This window comes from Brienomyrus brachyistius, chromosome 2, assembly GCF_023856365.1.
Source record: "Brienomyrus brachyistius isolate T26 chromosome 2, BBRACH_0.4, whole genome shotgun sequence".
NCBI classification, from domain to species: Eukaryota; Metazoa; Chordata; class Actinopteri; order Osteoglossiformes; family Mormyridae; genus Brienomyrus; species Brienomyrus brachyistius.
Genome location: NC_064534.1, coordinates 29819683 through 29840149, shown reverse-complemented (window position 1 = coordinate 29840149; position 20467 = coordinate 29819683). Strand labels below are relative to the sequence as shown.

At 45.5% G+C, this 20467-nt stretch overlaps 1 protein-coding gene across 6 annotated transcripts in view; it reads right to left on the bottom strand.

The window, feature by feature from the left end:
• Nucleotides 1-20467, bottom strand: part of pcsk5b (proprotein convertase subtilisin/kexin type 5b) — a 75649-nt gene that overhangs the window by 47593 nt on the left and 7589 nt on the right. For all 6 annotated transcript variants that reach the window (XM_048978165.1, XM_048978173.1, XM_048978182.1 and 3 more), the window contains exons 3-7: nucleotides 13827-13940; nucleotides 9768-9911; nucleotides 8182-8258; nucleotides 1757-1845; nucleotides 1429-1601 (exon numbers count right to left, since the gene is read on the bottom strand). In XM_048978165.1, the coding sequence (XP_048834122.1) occupies nucleotides 1429-1601; nucleotides 1757-1845; nucleotides 8182-8258; nucleotides 9768-9911; nucleotides 13827-13940 (597 nt within the window). The remainder of the gene's footprint in view (nucleotides 1-1428; nucleotides 1602-1756; nucleotides 1846-8181; nucleotides 8259-9767; nucleotides 9912-13826; nucleotides 13941-20467) is intronic.

Here is a 20467-nt window from a genome sequence, read left to right as displayed (position 1 = left end):
TTTGCAACACCTTGCTTGTATAACAGATCACACGAAATCAGCCTTGACTAAATAGACTTTCTATTGACACGCACTGTCAAAGATGGCGAGTGATTTCCACTTTCTGTACTCTACGTCTTGCTTTCCAACTGCAGTGTGAATAATTGCTAAAAGAAAGCTTTGACAAACAAATGTTGCCCATGTCAAAGAACGACACTCAACAGTATTTCATTCGCACTTGTGTATCTCAAGCCGAGCCACGCGTGAGCATAATATCTATAGTAAACACGTTTGCGTACCTACAGTCACACACACCAAACATGGTGCTGCTGTACTCTGCAGTATTTCGGAACCTCAGGCGAAGCTCTAGACCATGTGGTTCCCAGATGTGACTGTACAACAACTGAATCCTGAGCTCTCAACAGCGGGGGCAGAACATTTATGTTTTCCCTATAAATGTACGTACATTACCCTAAATCATCTACGTTATGCTCACGCGAAATGCAGAAGTTGTGCTGAAAGCAGTTTTAAAGGCATAAAAAAAGAAAAAGATCACAAGGGCAACTGCACTTTCACAATGCAGTTTAAAATCCCACAATGCCTTTGGGATCAAGTGACATTTCACATTAGCTTAATTAGCATGGACAGTGCATGTCATCGTCTTTGTATCAGACACCACAGATGACCAAAGGCCAAAAAAAAAAACAAGGCTGTGAAACCGGTGATGATATCAGGATTCAAGATACCTGGTTACACCGAATTCCACCGTTTGACCTCGTCAAACCCAGTCACCTCAGCCGGGGTCTCACCTCTGCAGCCACCGGAGCAGCATGTGGACATATGAACATAAACAGCAATGTATGGCTTCCTCAACATCCTCCACCTCCACAGAAACCGCCACGCTACCTGCACCCTCGGGACAACAGTCTGACACAGCCCCGAAAGAATTCACCTTTTCCAGCTTCACACCTCCTCTCATTAAAGACACATGCACGCTTTTGAAGTACCCAACCATTTTCTTGGGTCAATTCGAACCTTCTGTCATTTAAAATACAGCGTAATAAAATGTTAATCGGTCTAGCCTGTCTGCTAATGAAGAGCAACGAAGATGTGCTGCTACATACAGTCCTGCCTTTGGCTGAACTCACCTCTCTGGAGACGTTTCTGTACTCGCTCACATGTGATTCTGGACATATTGCCGAAGTATTAAAGAGGAACAATATCAGACTCTGCTGAACCTTGAGAGATCAATATATAACCTCATAAAATTCACAGAACCTCCTCCCAGACACGACCACTTGAAGGAATGCAGAAGAAAGGACTCCAAGCAGCTTGGTTTACTTTTCACACTAAGCATTCTCTGGGTGTCTGACGGATCACTGCACGTCGGGAAGCACGCTGGACACAGACGGTCGGAAAGAAAAACGAGAACGGCGAACAAACAGGTACCATACGGATGCCGTTCTCGAAAGCCTGGCGGGCGAGGGAGGCGGGGCCGTCCACGGTCTTGCCGTCGTCGTCTGGGCCCCAGCTGGCACTGTAGATGTCGATGTGCTGGGGCTGAAGGCTGAGGGACTTGGCCTCCACCATGTCGGTCACGTCGCCGTCCAGCATGCGCACACCTACGCGAGGAGGACACGGTCAGCGAGGTCACTCTCCATTCCCAGGGATCCGTTTCCATCAAGACAGATACCCGCTGCCTGGTTCTCAATGACAACAAGTAGCAGCAGGCTCCCCCTGGAGAGCAGGGAGGGTACTGCAGTACAAAAACACTCACCACCGATCTTCGCGTTGTAAGCAATTCCCACGGTGCAGTGCGAGTTGTTCGCTGAAGCGGCCACTTCCCCAGCACACCGAGTGCCGTGCCTGGTGGGCGACAAGGAAGGTGATATGGTAGTCGAGGGGAGAAGTGGGTGGACTGACCGTGCCAGTATCATGTGACAGAACAAAGAACATATTGCAACCATCTTAGCATAATGTGATAATTTCACAAGAGAAGCAGCGCAGGTGACTATAAGGGGATTTAAACAGCAGTTATTTTGGTGTAAGGAGACAGACAGAGAGCAAATTTCAGTCAATCAGCCACCTGCCCTGAAAGCTTTGTGCAGCCATCATCTCCCTGCTTTAGACATTACACGACAGTAAAGGATAATACTCCCACTTCAGCGCTAGTTAAAAATATAAAGTGTGAGTGGCCCTTTTCAGATCTCCTTCAATAAAACGGCGGTTTTCGTTAACAGACATTGCTTAACAAGGGGTTAATACTCTTTAAAACTATGGGGGACTCTGGAGAAAAGCTTCCTTAATGAGGTCAAAGGTTGGCAAAGCTTTTACACGATTATGAGACATCCACCCAATGGGAGGGGAGGGCTGGGTTAGACCACTGACTGATGGGAAACCCCCACTGGGGTTGCTGGAGACAAGGCCGAAGCCTGAAGACTTTCCAGACCACACAGTACGAGCTCCGTTCCAGTGGGTTTTTTAAAATTTTTTTTTTTTTTGGCACCACACTCCAAGGATTCCAGGAGACACTTTGATCTCAGCGACGCAGCTCCGGTGCTAAGCTTCAGCAGCTCTGGAGCACCCATGTGGATCTCTGTGTGTGTGTGTGCGTGTGCGTGTGTGTGTGTGTGTGTGTGTGTGCGTATGTATGTGTACTGGGTGGCCTGACGGGCTATTCAGAGGTTGCCCATTGAGGACGAACAAGAGAGTCCGTCATTTGCAATGGCATTACCCTCATTGTGAGCACCCCCTCCAGGCCCATCCACCGCCATACTAGCACCTGTCATGGGGCCTCATTACCCCTTTCCAAAGACATTATGCTCTCGTTAGAGGGCATTCATATCAACATGTGGGGGGGGGGGGGGGGGGGGGGGGGGCGATTCCGAAGATATAATACAGTGCACATTCGGCCTGCCCCATGGTGCAGGTAGCCATAATACCTCCTGCAGTCTTTTACGGCTAAGCGGCCACGTCACATTTCACCAAAACTACTGTTCGGTAAGCAGTTTGCAAGTGATTAATATAAACCTACACCCAATCACTTTGTCACTGTCACCCCATTTTAATTCCACCAGGTTATCAACATTGCCGATGCAGACTGCCAACATGTAGAATGTGAACTCAAAATGCTAACTGTAACGCAGTGGGGATTTCAGGAAGTGGGGACCAGCACCACTTCCCTCAATAAACAAACAAACAAGATTACAGTATTAGTTAAAAATAAAAAATCAATTTCTTCTAATCTTGCAGATTCTTACACATTTATCCATTATGCTTCTTTAAATATATGCAGATTTAAAAGCTGTATAACAATCCCTGAAAATGCAAGGAAAGCTAAATAATAAATATTAAAAGAACTAGATTAAAGTTGCTACCACAACTAAGATAATCTACAATAAGCTGCTACAAAATCACGTCATGCCTCAACACATGCATTTAGATTCAGCGCGGCAGACCTGCGCACCTCCCTGCAGACCTGCGCACCTCCCTGCAGACCTGCGCACCTCCCTGCAGACCTGCGCACCTCCCTGCAGACCTGCGCACCTCCCTGCAGACTGCTCCCTGCTAGTCTGCTGCGTGCACATCCATCACCATCTCCGTTGGTGAAACTCACCAACCCGCATAAAGCTCCTGCCTGACTGAAGGAAACGCTCACCTTCGCAGAGCAGCTGTGCTCTGATCTGCAAACACGTTACTCGCCTAGGTTGTTTGGAATATCAAATCATGAACACATCTATGCCCAGTAATGTGAGACGGGACAATTACTGCAGAACGGGGAACCTTTTCACAAGTCAGAGTACGAACCCCAAATATTAAAGCATCCATTTCCCGCAACTGCTTATTTAACTCAGGACTACAGTGAACTGAAACATGCTTAATAATGAGGATGGGGCTGTTTAAAGTCACAACTGCTGAAAGTCTATGGGAAATTCTGCGTTCCCAGGATAGTCACAGGTATTAACAGGCTGGTGATCCATTTTGAAGGCCTGCACTAGAACCTGTGAATCTGGCCTTCGGCTCGGTTTCACACTGTCGTCAGAAAGCAGCCATAAAGTATTTTACTGTGTTCCCGGGACATCTGAGGGTACATGCGAGAGCCTGACACGAGACCGTCACCATGGTCCACGGCTACAAGGCTCGCATCTCACTCGAGAACGAACAAACAGTCGCGAATCGGAAATCACAAGAAAGATTAAATCAACATAGTAACAGTATTGCAAAATACACATCATTCGCTGCACAGAAAATAATTGTTACATTATTTGCTTAGTGAATGTTGTCTATCTGAAGCAGTTTGGACAAGTTACAGTCCATACTATTTGCGCTGTCGGTGTTACACAACCAGATATTTACTGAATTAATCCAAGTTAAGTATTTTCCTCACAGAACACCATATTTTCTGCTTTACCGCTCTGTAGTACAAACTTCTCACGTAAAAAGATCCTTTGGAAGGATACTTGAGGGTGCTTGGGGAAAGTCTGCAGAGGCCTATCCTGGGGCAGATGAAAACAGCTGCGGCAAAAATGAAACACTCGCATAAATATTTTGAAAATGAAGGAAAACATCCATATCTACAAGGGGCTGCACGCGGCGGCCTCGCCACGTTAGCGGTTAAACATATCCGCTGAGATATTCAGAGTCGGGGAGAGCGGGCCAGACGACGGCAAACCACAGCCTCCGACAGCGAGCAGCTGAGACGACCTGGCGTATGTGACGACTGTCAACGTTGCCGTGACAACCAGCAATCTTCCTTCGAACACAAACACAGACGGGCTGAGTAGGTCCCGCCAAGTGGCCAGAGGTTATTTCACAACCCTCAATTGAATTCCGGAGCCAGGAGTACGCTTTTTGTCCTAGATAATACATAATGACCGTAACTGTGTGTATTCTTCAACTCGATCTCCAGCAGAGGATAATACGCTTTCATGCAGGCACTTCCAAGGTTCCTGCTCGATTATGATCACTGGAAACACTGGGCGGCTGCTGTAGCCCCGGCATCCCGCTGGCCTCCCCATCCCGCACGTCCACCATGGGCCAAATCCACCCTTTCTCTTCTCGTCACGGCCCCCTGCTGTTTCAGTCCCCCCGAAATGACAGCTCGGGAATCGTTTAATACGACATGGGAGAGGGGAGTAGACACATGGAGCTCCCTCACAACAGTTCAAGTGGGAAAACACGTCAACATTTGTATCCCCAGGAAGTCGATTTCGGGAGTCTTTCCAAAAGCCCGTGGGGGACAGCGACACCAACCAGAACGTTATACCACACACACACACACACACACACACACACACACACACACACACACACACACACACACACACACACACACACACACACACACACACACACACACACACACACACACACACACACACACACACACACACTACGCTGAAGTGAGACTCAAAGCCTGCTCATTAACAAAGTGGCTGCACAAGACACTTTGTACTGTACTTCATATGGCAAGTAAAGCTGACTGAACAGTTAAAGAAAATGTTTACGGTTATTTATCTGGGAAGGAAGTGCATCTTTGCACAGAATTTAAGATTAGAACATATGCAAATGTACAGGAAGAGGGAAAAAAATTCTTTTGTTCTCCAAAAAGTCACCGATAATATTGTTGGATGATTAGATGAACACTGCTTTGGTTACCAAACCTCTCCTCAGGGGTACCTTAGGCATTCCATGTATTTGTTAAATTTCACCACTAGCTCAATCAATTAACTTAATTAGCTAAACAACTAAGTAGCTAGTCAAAAAATATTTTGATGTACTGGGCAATTGCTAGGGAGACTTTAGGAGAGGTTTCGAAATGGATAAGCACAATACTGTACAAGTCAGCAGGCATTTTCCATTTGGGGAAGGCTGAGAAACTCTGTGGCATGACTGAGTTGGCAATGTGTTTCAAATTCCCCTCTACAGCCTTTCCAGGGTCTTCCTTATCCAAATCAGCAGCCAGGTTGGCAAAGTTCTGGCACAGAGATGTCAGAATGATAGAAGACCGCACAGAGGTCACCGCGGTGATGGTGTCAGCTTCACACCTCGAGCATGATGGCCAAGCAGGTCCAATTCCCCCCTCACAAGCTCTCCCTGTGCCCCCATTCCTCCTCCTGCAGCCTGCAGAGGGATCTGTGAATGAGGGGGTGGTTGTGCAGGCTGGCTGTAATGATTCGACGACCCCCCCCCCCCCCAAATCAAAGCTCTAAAGCACCTGACATATAGAAGGTCAACCGACAGACGCAATACTATAACATTAATAGTGTGATCTACTGTGGTCACTCAAACATTAACAAGCCAACAACAGAAATAGTCACAATGCCAGAAAGTACATTCTGTTCTTTTTGGGGGGGGGGGTGGGGGTGTCTAATTAGCATATAATAATGTTATAATAATAACACCGTTAGCATTGTCGCCTCACACCTCTGGGACCCGGGTTCGAGTCTCTGCCTGGGTCACATGTGTGTGGAGTTTGCATGTTCTCCCCATGTCGTCGTGGGGTTTCCTCTGGGTACTCCGGTCTCCCACACACCATTCACTCACACATGCACACCTATGGGCAATTTAGTAACTCCAATTAGCCTCAGCATGTTTTTGGACTGTGGGGGGAAACCGGAGTACCCAGAGGAAACCCCACGACGACATGGGGAGAACATGCAAACTCCACACACATGTAACCCAGGTGGAGACACGAACCCGGGTCCCAGAGGTGTGAGGCAACAGTGCTAACCACTGCACCACCATGCTGCCCTGTTATTATATATATAACGTTATTATAATAATAATATAATAATGGTATTATACGCAATGTCTCCATGAAACGTAGACTAAAAAGGAATGAAGATGTAATGTACCATTTTGTAATCTGTACAATATATAACATGATCTTACAGCTGGGCTCTTTAAACACGTTTATCGTTAATTGTCCTGTCTGAATATGAAAGGATTAGCCGAATTATAATATCTAATCAGCAAAGGCCACTGCATATTTGAGCCATGAAAGGAATTAGAAGCCCTCCCCTCCCCACCCCCTCCCCACCCCAGAGAGCAGTTTCTAAAAATTAGGCTGAAGCGACAGAGTTTGGGGGGGTAAGCACATTTCACTGTGGGAGATTACTTCATCCACAGCTCACCTTCAAGCAAATGCCGGAAATTCTCTCGCCAGGAAAAACACAAGAAACTCGAAATCTGTACTTCGTTAAAAAATAAAAAAAATAAATAAAAAGTAGCTACAGATAAGAGACATTATTTTACAACCCTATACTTCAGCGGGACGCAGTAGGAACGATAATGCACTGAACTAGAACCCTAAACAAAATCTAATTAGCAGAAATTGTACAAATTCAGGGACAAATCCAATGTAAAAAGGAAAGAAGCACTTTGAAAATATCATCCAATTAACTTCAGGGGGAAAATAAAAAAAAAAACATTGTCAGATGAAACAAGAGAAATAAATGAACAGGAGCTAAATCGCTGAGATATGAACCTTGTGTGTGTGTGTGTGTGTGTGTGTGATGGGGGGGGCTGTCAAACGTAAAATCCACCACGATAATCATGCGACTGATAAATGTGACAGAAATGCCTGGGTAAGAAGAAGCCCGACTGCAGGAACCTCAGATGATAGGACCGTGACGGAGGATAAATACCAGCAGCAAGAGAAAGGCAGAGGGGGAACTGGGGGGGGGGCTGCCCACAATCCATCTCCAACATGGCATATTTATAAAAGGCCTGTCTCTTTAAGAAAACATAGCGCTATTAGGGATGAAACGCGTGCCAAAGCATTTCAGCCCTAACCGTCCAAAAAACAGTGTAACAGCCAAACTGGCAGAGGCTCACAAGGCGAGAGTTGGCCACATTTACACAGCAGAGAAACGGACGAAGCTGCAGTCACAACTTATGCTATGTTCCCGTAATAAAAACACATTCAGGGAAAAGCGCATTCAGAGAAAGACTTGCAAAATGCATCAGGTTAAACGATCCGGTCAGCTTCACGGATACGCCTCACACAGAGACGACCGAGTTACGCAATGGGTCAGAGGCCGGCCGCTTCTCCCACAAACCCTGGCGATCCGCAGCAGAGGACAGCGCTGGCCGGACAGGTAGGGTAGCGGAGTCCAGTGCGCTGCAGTGGGGGAGCCGGCCGGTGGCCATTACGTAACGTTCTAGAAAGCCTGCGATCGTTCCTCTGGCAGGACTCACTTGTTCTCGTTACTGGCATCGTATCGGGGCATTGGATCCAGGTCGTTCCCGTTGACATCATAGCTGGCCTGTGTGTCCTGAAACAGAGAAACACATGGAAGGTTATAATGGGAGGGGCAGAGGAGAGGAGGGATGGGGGGGGGGGGGGGGGGGGAAGGGCGCACTCCAGCCAATAATATAGCCCAAAGACCCCTAGCCCTATTTGGAAAGGGGGTAGGATCTGAAACTCTTTCAACACAGAAAATTTAATTTGTAATGCGTTCACATTTTTCCCCATTATTATTCTCAAATGACTCAAATGTGATTTATGAATATGTATGAATCACCTTAAAATGTACTGGAAACACTACAGTCGGCATATGTGGCTGTGCCCATCAGGCAGGGGCTATTTGAGTCCGAGCAGACAGACTGGAAAGCTTCTAACTGTAGAATCAAAGTCCACTCAGAGGTGCCTAAATGTGGCCTTCGGTTTGGCCAAGATAACCTGGAGGGCTGGTGGCCTGATGAACCCCCCCCCCCCCCAGACTCACAGCTGCAGTATTAGGCACAGGAATCAGTAAGCTGTCAGAAGGAATCCCTTCACCCGCTGAGCCTCCAGCAAGGACTTCTATGCAGCACAAAAAACTCCCCTTTCACACCTTTTAAGCAGCAGTATCATGAATGAAGAAATTCTGAAGAGGTCCCTCGCTTGCTGAAGCAGGGCTTTCAAAAGGAGACCCGCAGCCAGCAACTGCACGGACTTAAATCAATTTTCAACACATAAATTGCTGAATACTTCTCATTGTTACAGACTGAAAAACATTTTAGGTCTCAAGTCTCCGAAACTATATTATTTAAGCACTGAAGCAGCATGTAATAACTCAAAATGCTACATCTTAACACCTTTCAAAAATAAAGCATAAAGCCCTCATAAATCACAATTAAAAGCTACCATTAGATTCACAGCAAGCAGCACATTCCTACTCCTCAGTACCAAACTCTTCCAGAACGCAAAGTCCTAAAGTCCTAAAACCTTAAGTGCATCTTCGGGGGACTTAAAAGAACTGAACTGCAGGCGGCATTTTCTGAGGGATGCAAAAGCCGATATCAAAATTCCCCGTGTACCCAAACTGGGGGGCGGAGTCTTCCTCACTACAAGCCTTGGATAGGCTATGGTAGAAAACGAGCTGGGAACATACAGAGCCGAGTGGGAGGTGCGCGGACAGCTAGGATAATAATCAGCTTCGTGTGCACTTAACTTAGGCCTCGTGAGAGGGAGGCTGGAGCACGAAGACACAAAAATGAAAAATGGGAAGAGCCGCACCGCAAGGTGCTTAGTGGATTCAGGGCTGCCGTGTGCCGCTCCTGATTGGCTGACGCAGCAGAGAAGCAAAAGCGGATAACGGGGGGGAAGCACAAAGTCACAGAAAATCTATCAGAGCAGGCTGAGCAAAAGCAGGTGCAATGATATAGGGTCCCAAATGATAGGACCCAAAAAATAAAGTAATTTAATAAAGGTGGAGCGTGCAGCAGCTCCCCATTTAGTTAGTGTTTTTTTGCAAAAAAAAATTATAAAATATTCTCCGACATGGCAGCTCGAGACTTACGTAGTTCTGCACAAGGTCAGGATGGTTTCTTTCAATGCCATCATCCAGAATGGTGACGACCACATTCTTTCCAGTATAGCCCCTCTTCCAGGCCCCCATGATGTTCATGTCCGACTGGCAGTTGTGGATGTCGTCGTTGCAGTGCTGTGGGTGCAGAGGGGGGAATGCGGGGACAATGCTTAATGAGAAGCAGACATGTACCACAAAAGCACTAAAGGATTAAATGCATACACATTAGCAGATCACACAGCTAGCCTATCAGAGGAATGAAGCTGGAAGCAGACCAAGAGATTTCAGAGACACGAATCAAAGCAGGAGAATGCCTTAGAGCCATCTCTGAAGAGATACCCTAGACTGGCAAAGTGGGCCATCTCTGGGCAGATCTCTTACCTGCACGGTCCTGGGACTTCTATGGGGGGATTCAGATGCTTTATAAAGATAACTGGCTCAGCAATGTTTTATCCAAGATAAAAGTTCAGATTGTGTTGGATTATCCGTTATCCAAGACTGAAAATCAGCTGTGTTTGTGGCACTTGAGAGACACATGAGGGTCATTCTTGGAACTATCTACATAAAACATCTATGGACGATGGTTTTGTACCCAAAGCTGAACACATATTATTAGCACACTGCATGCAATAAAAAGGTAAAGATATATATGTTAAAGCAAAACACTCAAATAGATGTTTGTACTACAGCATTGGGTCTAAGAACCTGTAGGCACTTTCCCACTGAAGTTCAGATTTCTGGTTCCTAGTTCCTGGGTCAACTCGACTTTTGTAGTTCCTGACCACTTTCTTGTGTTGCTTTCCCACTGGACAACAGGAACTGTGACCTTGCTTAATGTGCATGGGAGATGCAAAAAGCTCATAAGTTAAGTCACTCGTAATTTCAAACAAAAACTATACCACCACCCAAAAACAAAGAAAATTTCATTATTAAATCTGGCCAACAGATCGATCTTTTGCTTTCCACAGAATAAGAATTGCATTAATTAGGTTTAATGCATTAAATGTGAATAAGGTACAACAATTTTTGCTCCACTACTTCCACCTCTTTTTCCCACGTAACTTCCAAGTTTGGTTGACCACAAGCATCAGCACTATCAGCACAGTTTATAGCTATAAGACCCACACAAAAGTTCTTGGTCAGAGAAAAGTATCTACTCTAGATACTAAAACAAGGTTCTTCACTGCAACTGAGGAACTACAAATTAGGTCAAGTTCCTGTAGTGGGAATAGAAGTTTCTGAAAAAGTTTATGGGGCTTCATTAATAATTGGCTTTGTGCCAATAAAATATTACGCACATTTTGGATACGCAGATTTTTGGATTTATAAAGGCACAACATAAGCAAACGGAACCCTGAAAAAGTTCTCACATATACAAATGGTCCGGAGCAGTTGTAAGAACATTTTGGAGGAAACAAAAGAATGACATTTAGAGGTCAGATAGAAATTAGTAGCATTCACAGTTAGTTTTAGTGTTTGGTGGAAAGCACATTCATAAATGCAAAAACATTTTTACTATATCTGATACACAATTAACATTCAGCATTAGTTTTTTTAATGAATGAATTTTATACAAATACTTTTCTTGCATGAAATCTAGGCCTAGGTTGGATATGTATGTACTGAAAAGTCGAATTATCAGCACCAAAACGTCTGTAGCCATCCATACATCACCCCCATTTCACCAGCCTCATAGAACAGAGGAACACTGGTTCAACTGATATTAAATCCATTTTTCGTCTTTATTCGGCTGGTTGAACTGACCGCGCATTTACATCCGCAGTTACATGCTGCTATCGGGCTTTGTTTTTTTTTGGTGAGAAATCCATTTGCTTGGAGCTCCGTTGTCTCTGAAATGGCATCGCACATGTAGGATGTGCGTGTTTATATGTACACGTGGCTAATTTGCATTGTTAATGTGGGGTGATTAGTGGGCGGGAACGCTCCAGCCTCTAAGTCAAGCAGATATGCAAATGTTTGTCTGATGCATGAGATTTATAATCCATACGTCTCATACCGTGGTTTACGCAAGGTTTTATAAATCAGACTTCTACTTCTCGTGGAACATTTTCCTCTGGCGCCTGACAAAAGTTCCTGCGTGCGTGAAAGTACCTTATGTGAGGAACCAGAAAGATAGTGAAAGGAATAACATGCTATGTGGCATCTGTCATACAGTCATGGTTGCATCACATTAATAGGGCTGGACACAATTAAACTGTTTGATTCACACCCTGTCATTCCATGTCCATAATTCTTCCCATTTGTCAATGTGACACATTGGGTTGAGCCACACAGGTTCAGGTACTGGAGAACCTCTCAAGTCTGATGTATGAGAGGACACTGCCCCCCCACCCCCACTAGGATGTGTTTGTGCGCTTCATGTTGCGCTTTATACATTTTTTTAGTTTAATAAAAAAATAATAAAAATAAAAAGTGTTTCTGTTCCCACACGTAGCCAAGAATCCGTGTGTTTGTGCTTCTCTTGACTTGAGTAAGAAGCGAAGCAGCTCAGCCTATAAATCTAATTACCACAGTGGTTTATTTCCATTAGTTCTGGGACTGAGATTTATAGCTGAGGCAGAACATTCTTTAGACTCTTACCCAAAGTCTGACAAGATGACCGTTCTCAAAATGTCAGATGATACATTGCATACTTGTTAAAAAAAAAAAAGATTCAATATTCATTTCTACTCTTCCTTTGAAAAACAGAAATCACATTAAAGGGTCCACATCTAAGCCTGCGATAACCAGGGCGCCCGACAGACCATCTCCGGCACATTCTGGCTGCTTTGGAAGCCCGGTCATTTCTAGTAATGCTCAGTCATTACAGAGTTACTGAACTTTTGCTTCCCGAACTGAAATGTCAGGATCCATCCAATGTGTCCGGCCGCCTCACTGTGTACATAACCAACAGACATGTTCAGAGTCCAAATCCTAAAACACAACAAGCAGTTTGTTCACCTTGTACGTTTAACATGAGGTTCATACTTTGACCGGAATGTGTGCGTTAATGATTGTTCAGATTGTACAGACTGTCAGGGGAAAGCAACCCTTTGATTTCAACTGGAGAGGGCAGCACTGCAGATTCACAGTCACTAAAAACCAATTTCCTATTTCATTACCTATCACTGTGCCCCAATAACACTAATAAACAGTGCTGTCGGAAGCTGCTACATTTATTTCACATTCCGCCGTCTGATTTTAAAGGTGAAGGTTTTGGCTCAGAGTGATTTCAGCAGCCCATCCTCATTTTGATTGGGGCTGACTTTGTGCCTTATGAATAGCCGTGCCCTTCACTGGGAGACAAATCCCCTTCGAAGGAGATCCCTCCCTCTCCCCCCCTACCCCCACCTACAGCTCCCCACTAGAGCAGAAGTAACGTGTGCATCTATCCACATCAAGGATAAGACCAATGACAGATGCATCAGTAAATGAGGAGGCCAAAGAAAGGAGTGAAGCGAAAGAGTGAGGGACAGCGAGCACATGAATGAGGGCAGTGAGGCAAATGAGCGACCGGCAATGTCTTCGTTACAGAGGAATGCGTGAACCATCTCAGGAATTGAGAGATCCAGGAGGAGGCTGCTCCCACGTCTGGGACAACCTTACCGCCCCATTAAAGGATCATGACCCCAAACTTCCTTATACCACTTTAAAAAAAAAAAAAAAAAAAAAACACAGAGGTCTGTGGCACAATTGACCCAGAATGATCCCAGGAATTCCCATTACTGACTGCCCTGGCCTCTTTTTATATATAATTAAAAAAAAAAAAAACACACACACACAAAAATTTCAGCTGTGCACATACAAGCACCACCTCTTCGCAAGTCCGTCCACATAGTCCGAGCAAGAAAATTGAAAACTCATTCCAGGAGGATCTCCCGCAGCCCAGAAGAAATTACAGCCTCTCTTTCGCAGAAAGCAGCGCACAGCTTGGACGACGCAAGGAAACCAACTCGTCGTTTTTTCTGCTCCCCCCCGAGAACGAAGACATTGCCGAAGCCCCTGTCACCACGCATGCACACGCGGTCCAGGTGGAGGAGAGACACTTACGATGTACCACATGCTGGTCCACTTGGCATCGTTGAAGTAGATGGACTGGGAAGGGCCAGCTTTGTAATCCCGTTTTACTCTGCGCTTCACCACCTGCTGCTGGATCCACTCCACCTGCCAAGAGAAACCAGAAAGAGTCGCGTGACTCCAGGACCAGCGCGAGGGCTGCCAGCGGCCACGCACCCGCAAAAGGACTCGGAAGCCGGGAAGGGGTCAGAAGCCTGTTTAGAACTTCGTCCGAGTCCTAAAACCGAGGATCAGGTAGACTGGCTTTGCCAAGAAAAAAACGAAGGCAAACTGGACTCCACTCCTGGGACTGAAGATCACCAGCTAGTCGGGCAGATTCACCAGCCTGCACCGCACCACATTCCCACTCGGCCACTCTGTACAGCATCTCGTTAAATAAGGGGAAAGACAACAGAAAAGTGCCACACTGTACGGAACGGGACTCCGGCTCTCACTGCGAGAGTGGGAGCTGTGCTGGGGGAGACAAGAAGAGCGTTACTTGGTTCTGCTGGGCGCGACTGCACACAAAGAGGTGCACAATGGTTCCAGGTAAACCCTTTCAATGGTGGGTAATGGGTTCCGCTTTCAAATGCGCAGACAAGATGAAAAATGCTGTACTTCCTGGGTTCCAAAAGGAACAGAACAGATATTTCTCACCAGAAGACTGCCTTTACCACCATTACAACTTTACAGTTACCAATAGGAGCCCACACCGACAGATCAGTGATGCCTGTCCAGTACATCAATAAATGGCAGATGAATTCTACTGGAATATCCGGCTTGAAATTTCACTAGAGAGCAATTAGAACAGTCCGGCTAGCAATATGTTCCTACAGTAATGGTGCTGTCAGAGCCAACATTGCAACGCCTTCCATGGCAGCTTAATGGCAGCCTTATCCATGCGGTTCTGTTATCAAGCACATATCTCGCCAGTCAGTCAGTGCTTTACTGAAACTCTTACAACACACACAGGCTGTTAATATAAAAAAAGCATTTGGAACAGGGGAAAGGGGTAGAGCAGAGATTAAGGCCATTTAACTGGTAATCTGATGGGTGCTGGGTCACCAGAGCCGAGTGCTGAACTACGGAACATCCAGCCGTTTTAAAAAGTTATCACTTTACCTTCAGTTGGTGACCGATTCAAAAACCTGACAATCACAGCTCAGCAGAGACAAAAACAAAGCGAGGGCAGAGGCCTCTAGTCACCCAAAGAGCGAGTACGGTAATGCGAAAAGGAGCAATCTCAAAAATAAACGGGAAACTCATTATCTGTCGGATTAGTAGTGGGGCCGGGGGGTCAGCGTCCACAACCAGAGCATGGAGTTAGTGTTCTTACTCAGATAATAAGCTTGCAGTACCTGCAGCTTCTGTTAAGATAATAAAAAATAAATTCAGACATTAAAATTACTCATTGCACATTGTGATTTTTAAGCAACTGGGACTTCCCATTTGTTCCCGGATGTCAGGATGCATTTTACCATGGCAAACATTGACGATATCTGATGTGTTTTTAAAACCCAAGTTCACGGGTCCCTCCGGACACCCCGGAAATGAAGCTCATCTCGTCAGCTGCTGCACCATCCCATCTCCATGCCTCGCTCCCGTGAGGACGATGGCCCGAGACGACGCGGCCATCAGAGCGGCTGGACCCGACCTGGACACTCTCTAGGAAGTGATGATACGCACTTTTGCAGTTCGTTAACAAAAGCTGTTCAAAATCTCCCAGCCGTGAGGACAATACACTGTAGCGTAAGATTTGTGTCACCGTTCAACCTCCGAGTCAGAACCAATCAGCATGAGCAGGAGCAGGTCTCACTGCTATAAAAGGTGACAGTCTGTCTTAGGAGCCGCCAAAAAGAGGCAAGAGCCTGGATGAGTTAGCGATGCAGTGACCATACTTTAGTGCCAGGGGCAAGCTGATCACAGGCAAACCCCCAGAGATTACTGAGATTGCATGCTGTGGTCAGCCAGCCTCCCAAAATCAGACCTCACACCGCAGACATGGATTGTGATTCCCAGGAGCTGACGGTCATTGTCTCATGCCTGTGAATTTATAAAACCTGGCACAGAGTGTGTCTCTGTCGTGGCTGGTTTCCAACTTAAAAACATAAGCTCAGAGGGTGCAGGCATGAGAGAATGAAGGGCCCTTTTTTTAGCATTTTACTGGCATTGATGCTATAATTGTTTTACCCAGACGCTGGTATTTTTTAAGCTGTCATAACCCTTTGCTAAATGCGATCGGTTTTGAGCTCAGAGTGATTACTGTCGCATTAGCAAACACTGGGAAAGCCCAGGTTGTCTGCATCTATTTAATGCAAATTATTCGAAATGCAATGCAAAGGAAACTGACAAAAAAGGTGAGGATACCAAATTTTTCAAACACACAAATCAGAGATGTGCAGAGCCTGGTCATGTCAAGAACAATGCTACGTACAACAAGGCAATAAAAAAACGATAATAATGTTTTAGTGTGAAACGCACTGTACTGCGGGCTTATTACTAAAAAGACTATAAAAGGGTGATTTGGGATGTACAAACTGTGCTGAATTGTGGGGATCAATCACAATAGTTTTACATCACAGGCATTAAGTTTAAGATACTATTCTCTTCTAAGGACGAGCTGAGCAGTGTGGTTTTACAAGCCCCCGAATCATGAAATTAATGAGTCTATGAAACACAAGGAACAAAAATAATGAACGAGTTTTTGTTCGGAACAAAAACTATGGAAACTGACTTTCTGGACCATTGTCTCCAAATGGAATGACAATAGTGCGGTTGTGGTTTCCTACCCTCTTGTGAGGAAATTCGGATTCGGCACAGATTTTTTTAAAGAGCCGGCCACAGACGTGCCCAGTCCGACGTCAGGCCACACAAACCCTGGGCACTGATGTCTTTTCAACTCAGAGACCTGTGGTCAAACTGCGGCATTTCACAATCAAGGGTGTAGAAATATTGCTAAACACACACACACACACACACACACACACACACACACACACACACAAACTAGCTTTGTAAACTTGTACTGTGATTACTGGCCCTTAATTTAGGGGGCCATAAACAGCTCTGTCTGCATTAGAGATAAGACAAGTTAGGGAAAAGGGAATGAAACAAAATGAAGGCATTAATTGCCATCAATTTCAGGAACACGGATCCTCAAATAAGGAAACGAATGACATGAAGGGGACTGGAAAGCCAGTTATTTCATTTCAAAGCAGCTTCTAAGAGTCAAACTAGTGACGCACGTTCAGCATGATTTTCTGGTGTCTAACATGCATTACGATTACAGCTACAAAGCCACACGTTTTAGGCATAAGAATGAAGAGCAGCACAGCATTTTAGGTGTTGAATTTACTAAATTAAAACAGAAATAGAGTTCATACAGGCAGGGGCGTAGGAACCTGGGTGACGGGGGGAGAAGTGTACCCCCAAATATTTATTTTGAATTAATTTGTTCCCCCTAGATAATAGCCCTTTACATTTAAATTAAGCTGTCCCCCCCCCATCCCTTATCGAACTCTCCCCAGCACTCTTGCATACAGGAGACAACAGAGATACTATATTTCTTACGGTTACTGTTGTATGCAATAGCTACGGCAAAGTTCACATTTCCTCATTTATAAAACCTTAGAGTGCAGCGTGTTGGATAACACAATAATCTGTTTGTGAATAATGAATATGCAAATACATCAATACAGAACTTGCCCTTCAGCTTGCTGCCTCGTCCTACCTCACCTCTGCCCTCAGAATCAGTGATGGAAGATCAGCGTTCATCGGGAAGAAGAATCCTGGGTGAAAAAGGGCCGACGATCACCTGTCACTCTGCCCAAGCAGCCACACACGACATGCTGCGTGCTCTTTAAACCAGCCTGCACTACCCGCTACGAGGTCAACCACGAGCAAGACACCATAGCGCAGGAATCACGAGTCCGCAAAGGCCCTGACAGCCATCGGTGTGGAGCTTCCTGCGTCCATTTCCTAAAGAACACAAGTTCAGTTCACAGTTATATCTGTCCTGCAGACTCGGCAGGAATTATCAGAAGAATTCAAATTTTTATATGTAACAATGCAAAAACGAACCTTCTGAGTCACAATGGGACAGCAGAACAAAACAGGGACCAGCGAAAAGGCCCATTACACCTCAAAAGGTCTCCGCAGAACGTTTTACAACCGAGTTCACAAATGGAGAAGGGAGCATGGCGAGATTCACTCCTTATCTGTGCCACACAACGCAAGCTTGACAGCATGCCGTTACAACAATGAATACATTAATCGTGCGGCGCTCAAAAACCCCGGCGAGTTTCATGGCTTTTGAATCAAGCTTAGAGCATATTGACTCATGGCCAGAATATACCCAGGAAATCTCCCGCCCCCATTCTTTTAGCCATGGTCTACATAAAAGGAGGTCTTAGCAATCTGAAAAGAATCCAACTAGCAAAAGAGATGACACTCAACAAAAGGGACACGACACTTTGAGATGCAGAGTGTCATTTTTTTAAATCCCTCCTTAAAAATACTTCAGGTTCATTGACAAACCAGACTACTTAATTTAAGGCTACAGCAGTAATTAACATGCCATTCCATTCCAAGGAATTAAGCTACACAAAATAATCATGAGCCTACAAACACACACTCATGCACCCCCCCGCCCCAAAAAAATGATGCGGCTTTTAAAAATAAACAAATTAAAAAAAACAAACCCAAGTTTGGGAGGAAAACCAAATATATTGAAGCAAACCTGAGGTGCCTGCTTTTTGTTTTTCATTTGTTTTTCATGCCAGATCTCATGATCCTCTAGCATGGATGCACGAGAAAATGCACATTTGCTAAATTTATAGGACAATGCTGCCTTCAGGCGTAGGAATCCATTACAATCAAAAGAGAATAAACTAGTCATCACCATAGCTCTCAATGTCCACCCAGCCCACCCCCGCTCTCATAGAAGGAAACGCTGCAAACAGTAGGTACTGAGGCTTTCAGCCTGACATGTGCCTCAGGGCAGGGGGGTAGCAGGGTAACGCCTGGTGGAGGTAGGGACCCTCAGATGCTGCCTTGAGGGCTCTTGTTAGTGTCATTTATACGTCACCTGGGCCAAGCTCACCCAGACTCCAAATTACAGACCTCAAACCTCCCAGTGCACAACTGCTACCGGATCGTCTCCTGAGGAACGGAGACGGAGTGCCGAGTTAAATCACAATGCTGAGCGCGCCCCGCCAGAGGCCAGTGAAGAATGGACACCATGGTGTACGATCTCACACTCAGTTTAATGCCATACAGGAACAAGAGGCATTTCCACCTGTCACTCACGCCGCTTAATTTGGCCGCCATTTGCCACACAGCAGAGACTGGCTGGAGCGAAGTGAATGACAGTCTTCAAAGGTTAGCCTGTGCTGGTGTGGGGGGCGAGGGGTGGGATGGAGGGAGATAAGGCGAGTTTATCCAGCACTCCTATGGGGGCTGAGCGTGCGAGTCGCGGACCATGAGATTATGATCCATCTCCACTGACCCGCCGTAGGCCATCACTTCATCTCAGCCATTACCGGTACTTGAAAAATACAGAACTGACATTAATTGGATTATTAACACCTAATTAATTCCAGGCTCAGGTTCAGGTTCACTTCTTAAAGTATTAACATGGTCTTTGATGGGAAAACGGTCATTTATCATCTCTGCTTTAAGTAACTTTGTTGGAAGGACTTGGGGTTACCATCTAGCAGAGGAGGATGCAAAATTCTACTTTCTGTGCTGCATGAAAAACGCCACTTCTGCATATCAGAAGTGTTTCTGGTAATGATTATCTCGTTGATCTATAACAGGGATTTTCAGCCTGGGCTGCAGAGCAGTTGCAGGAGGTCCACAGAGATGTGTCAAATGTCAGCGTTTTCGTTCAATTAACGTTCAATATTCAAGGAAAACCAAAAAAAACGTTTCAGAGCAAGGTACACCCTTGAAAGCAATTCTGAAGAAATATTGAAGCTTTCCCAGCTCTGATTTATGTAATCGTGTATTAGTGGTAGGGGGTCACAAGCTTTGGTCTGTTTTCATTTTGCTTCAGAAATGTTGAAAACCTGTGATCTGTAACACCTGATTTCATTGGCTGAGTTTGCATGCCATTTTCTGCATGGTAGTGACCTATAGCAGAGCGTTTCTTTCCGCAAGAACTCCCTCAGCTTACACCGACGTGGACAGAGTTACCAAGGAGTCGTATGAAATCACACCGCACATCATATCCCACTCAAGTATAAGGGTGTGGTTTGTCGTCGCGTTGACAACAAACAAAGGAAAACCACGCAAATAGGTTAGTATCTGAGAATGTCGGAGGCATGTCATTACTAGCTGAACCTGCTTCAAACAGGCCGTCAGAGTTTATGAACAGAATACTGTCCTATCTATCCAATAGAGGGTTTAGAAAATGGTCCACAAACACAGGTCCTGCTCCAAGACAAACCACAGTCTCCTTCCACGAAGAGCCCACACTCCGCAAACCAGCAGTATGTTAGCCTCTCCGACAGCTAATGCTTTTAGGAAGAACACAATCAGGAGTTACTGCATGCAAGAATGGTTATGCTACTAGTTGCTACATGCTGCTGACGCTAAGCTCGTACCAATAAAGAGGACGTGTGATATCACACACC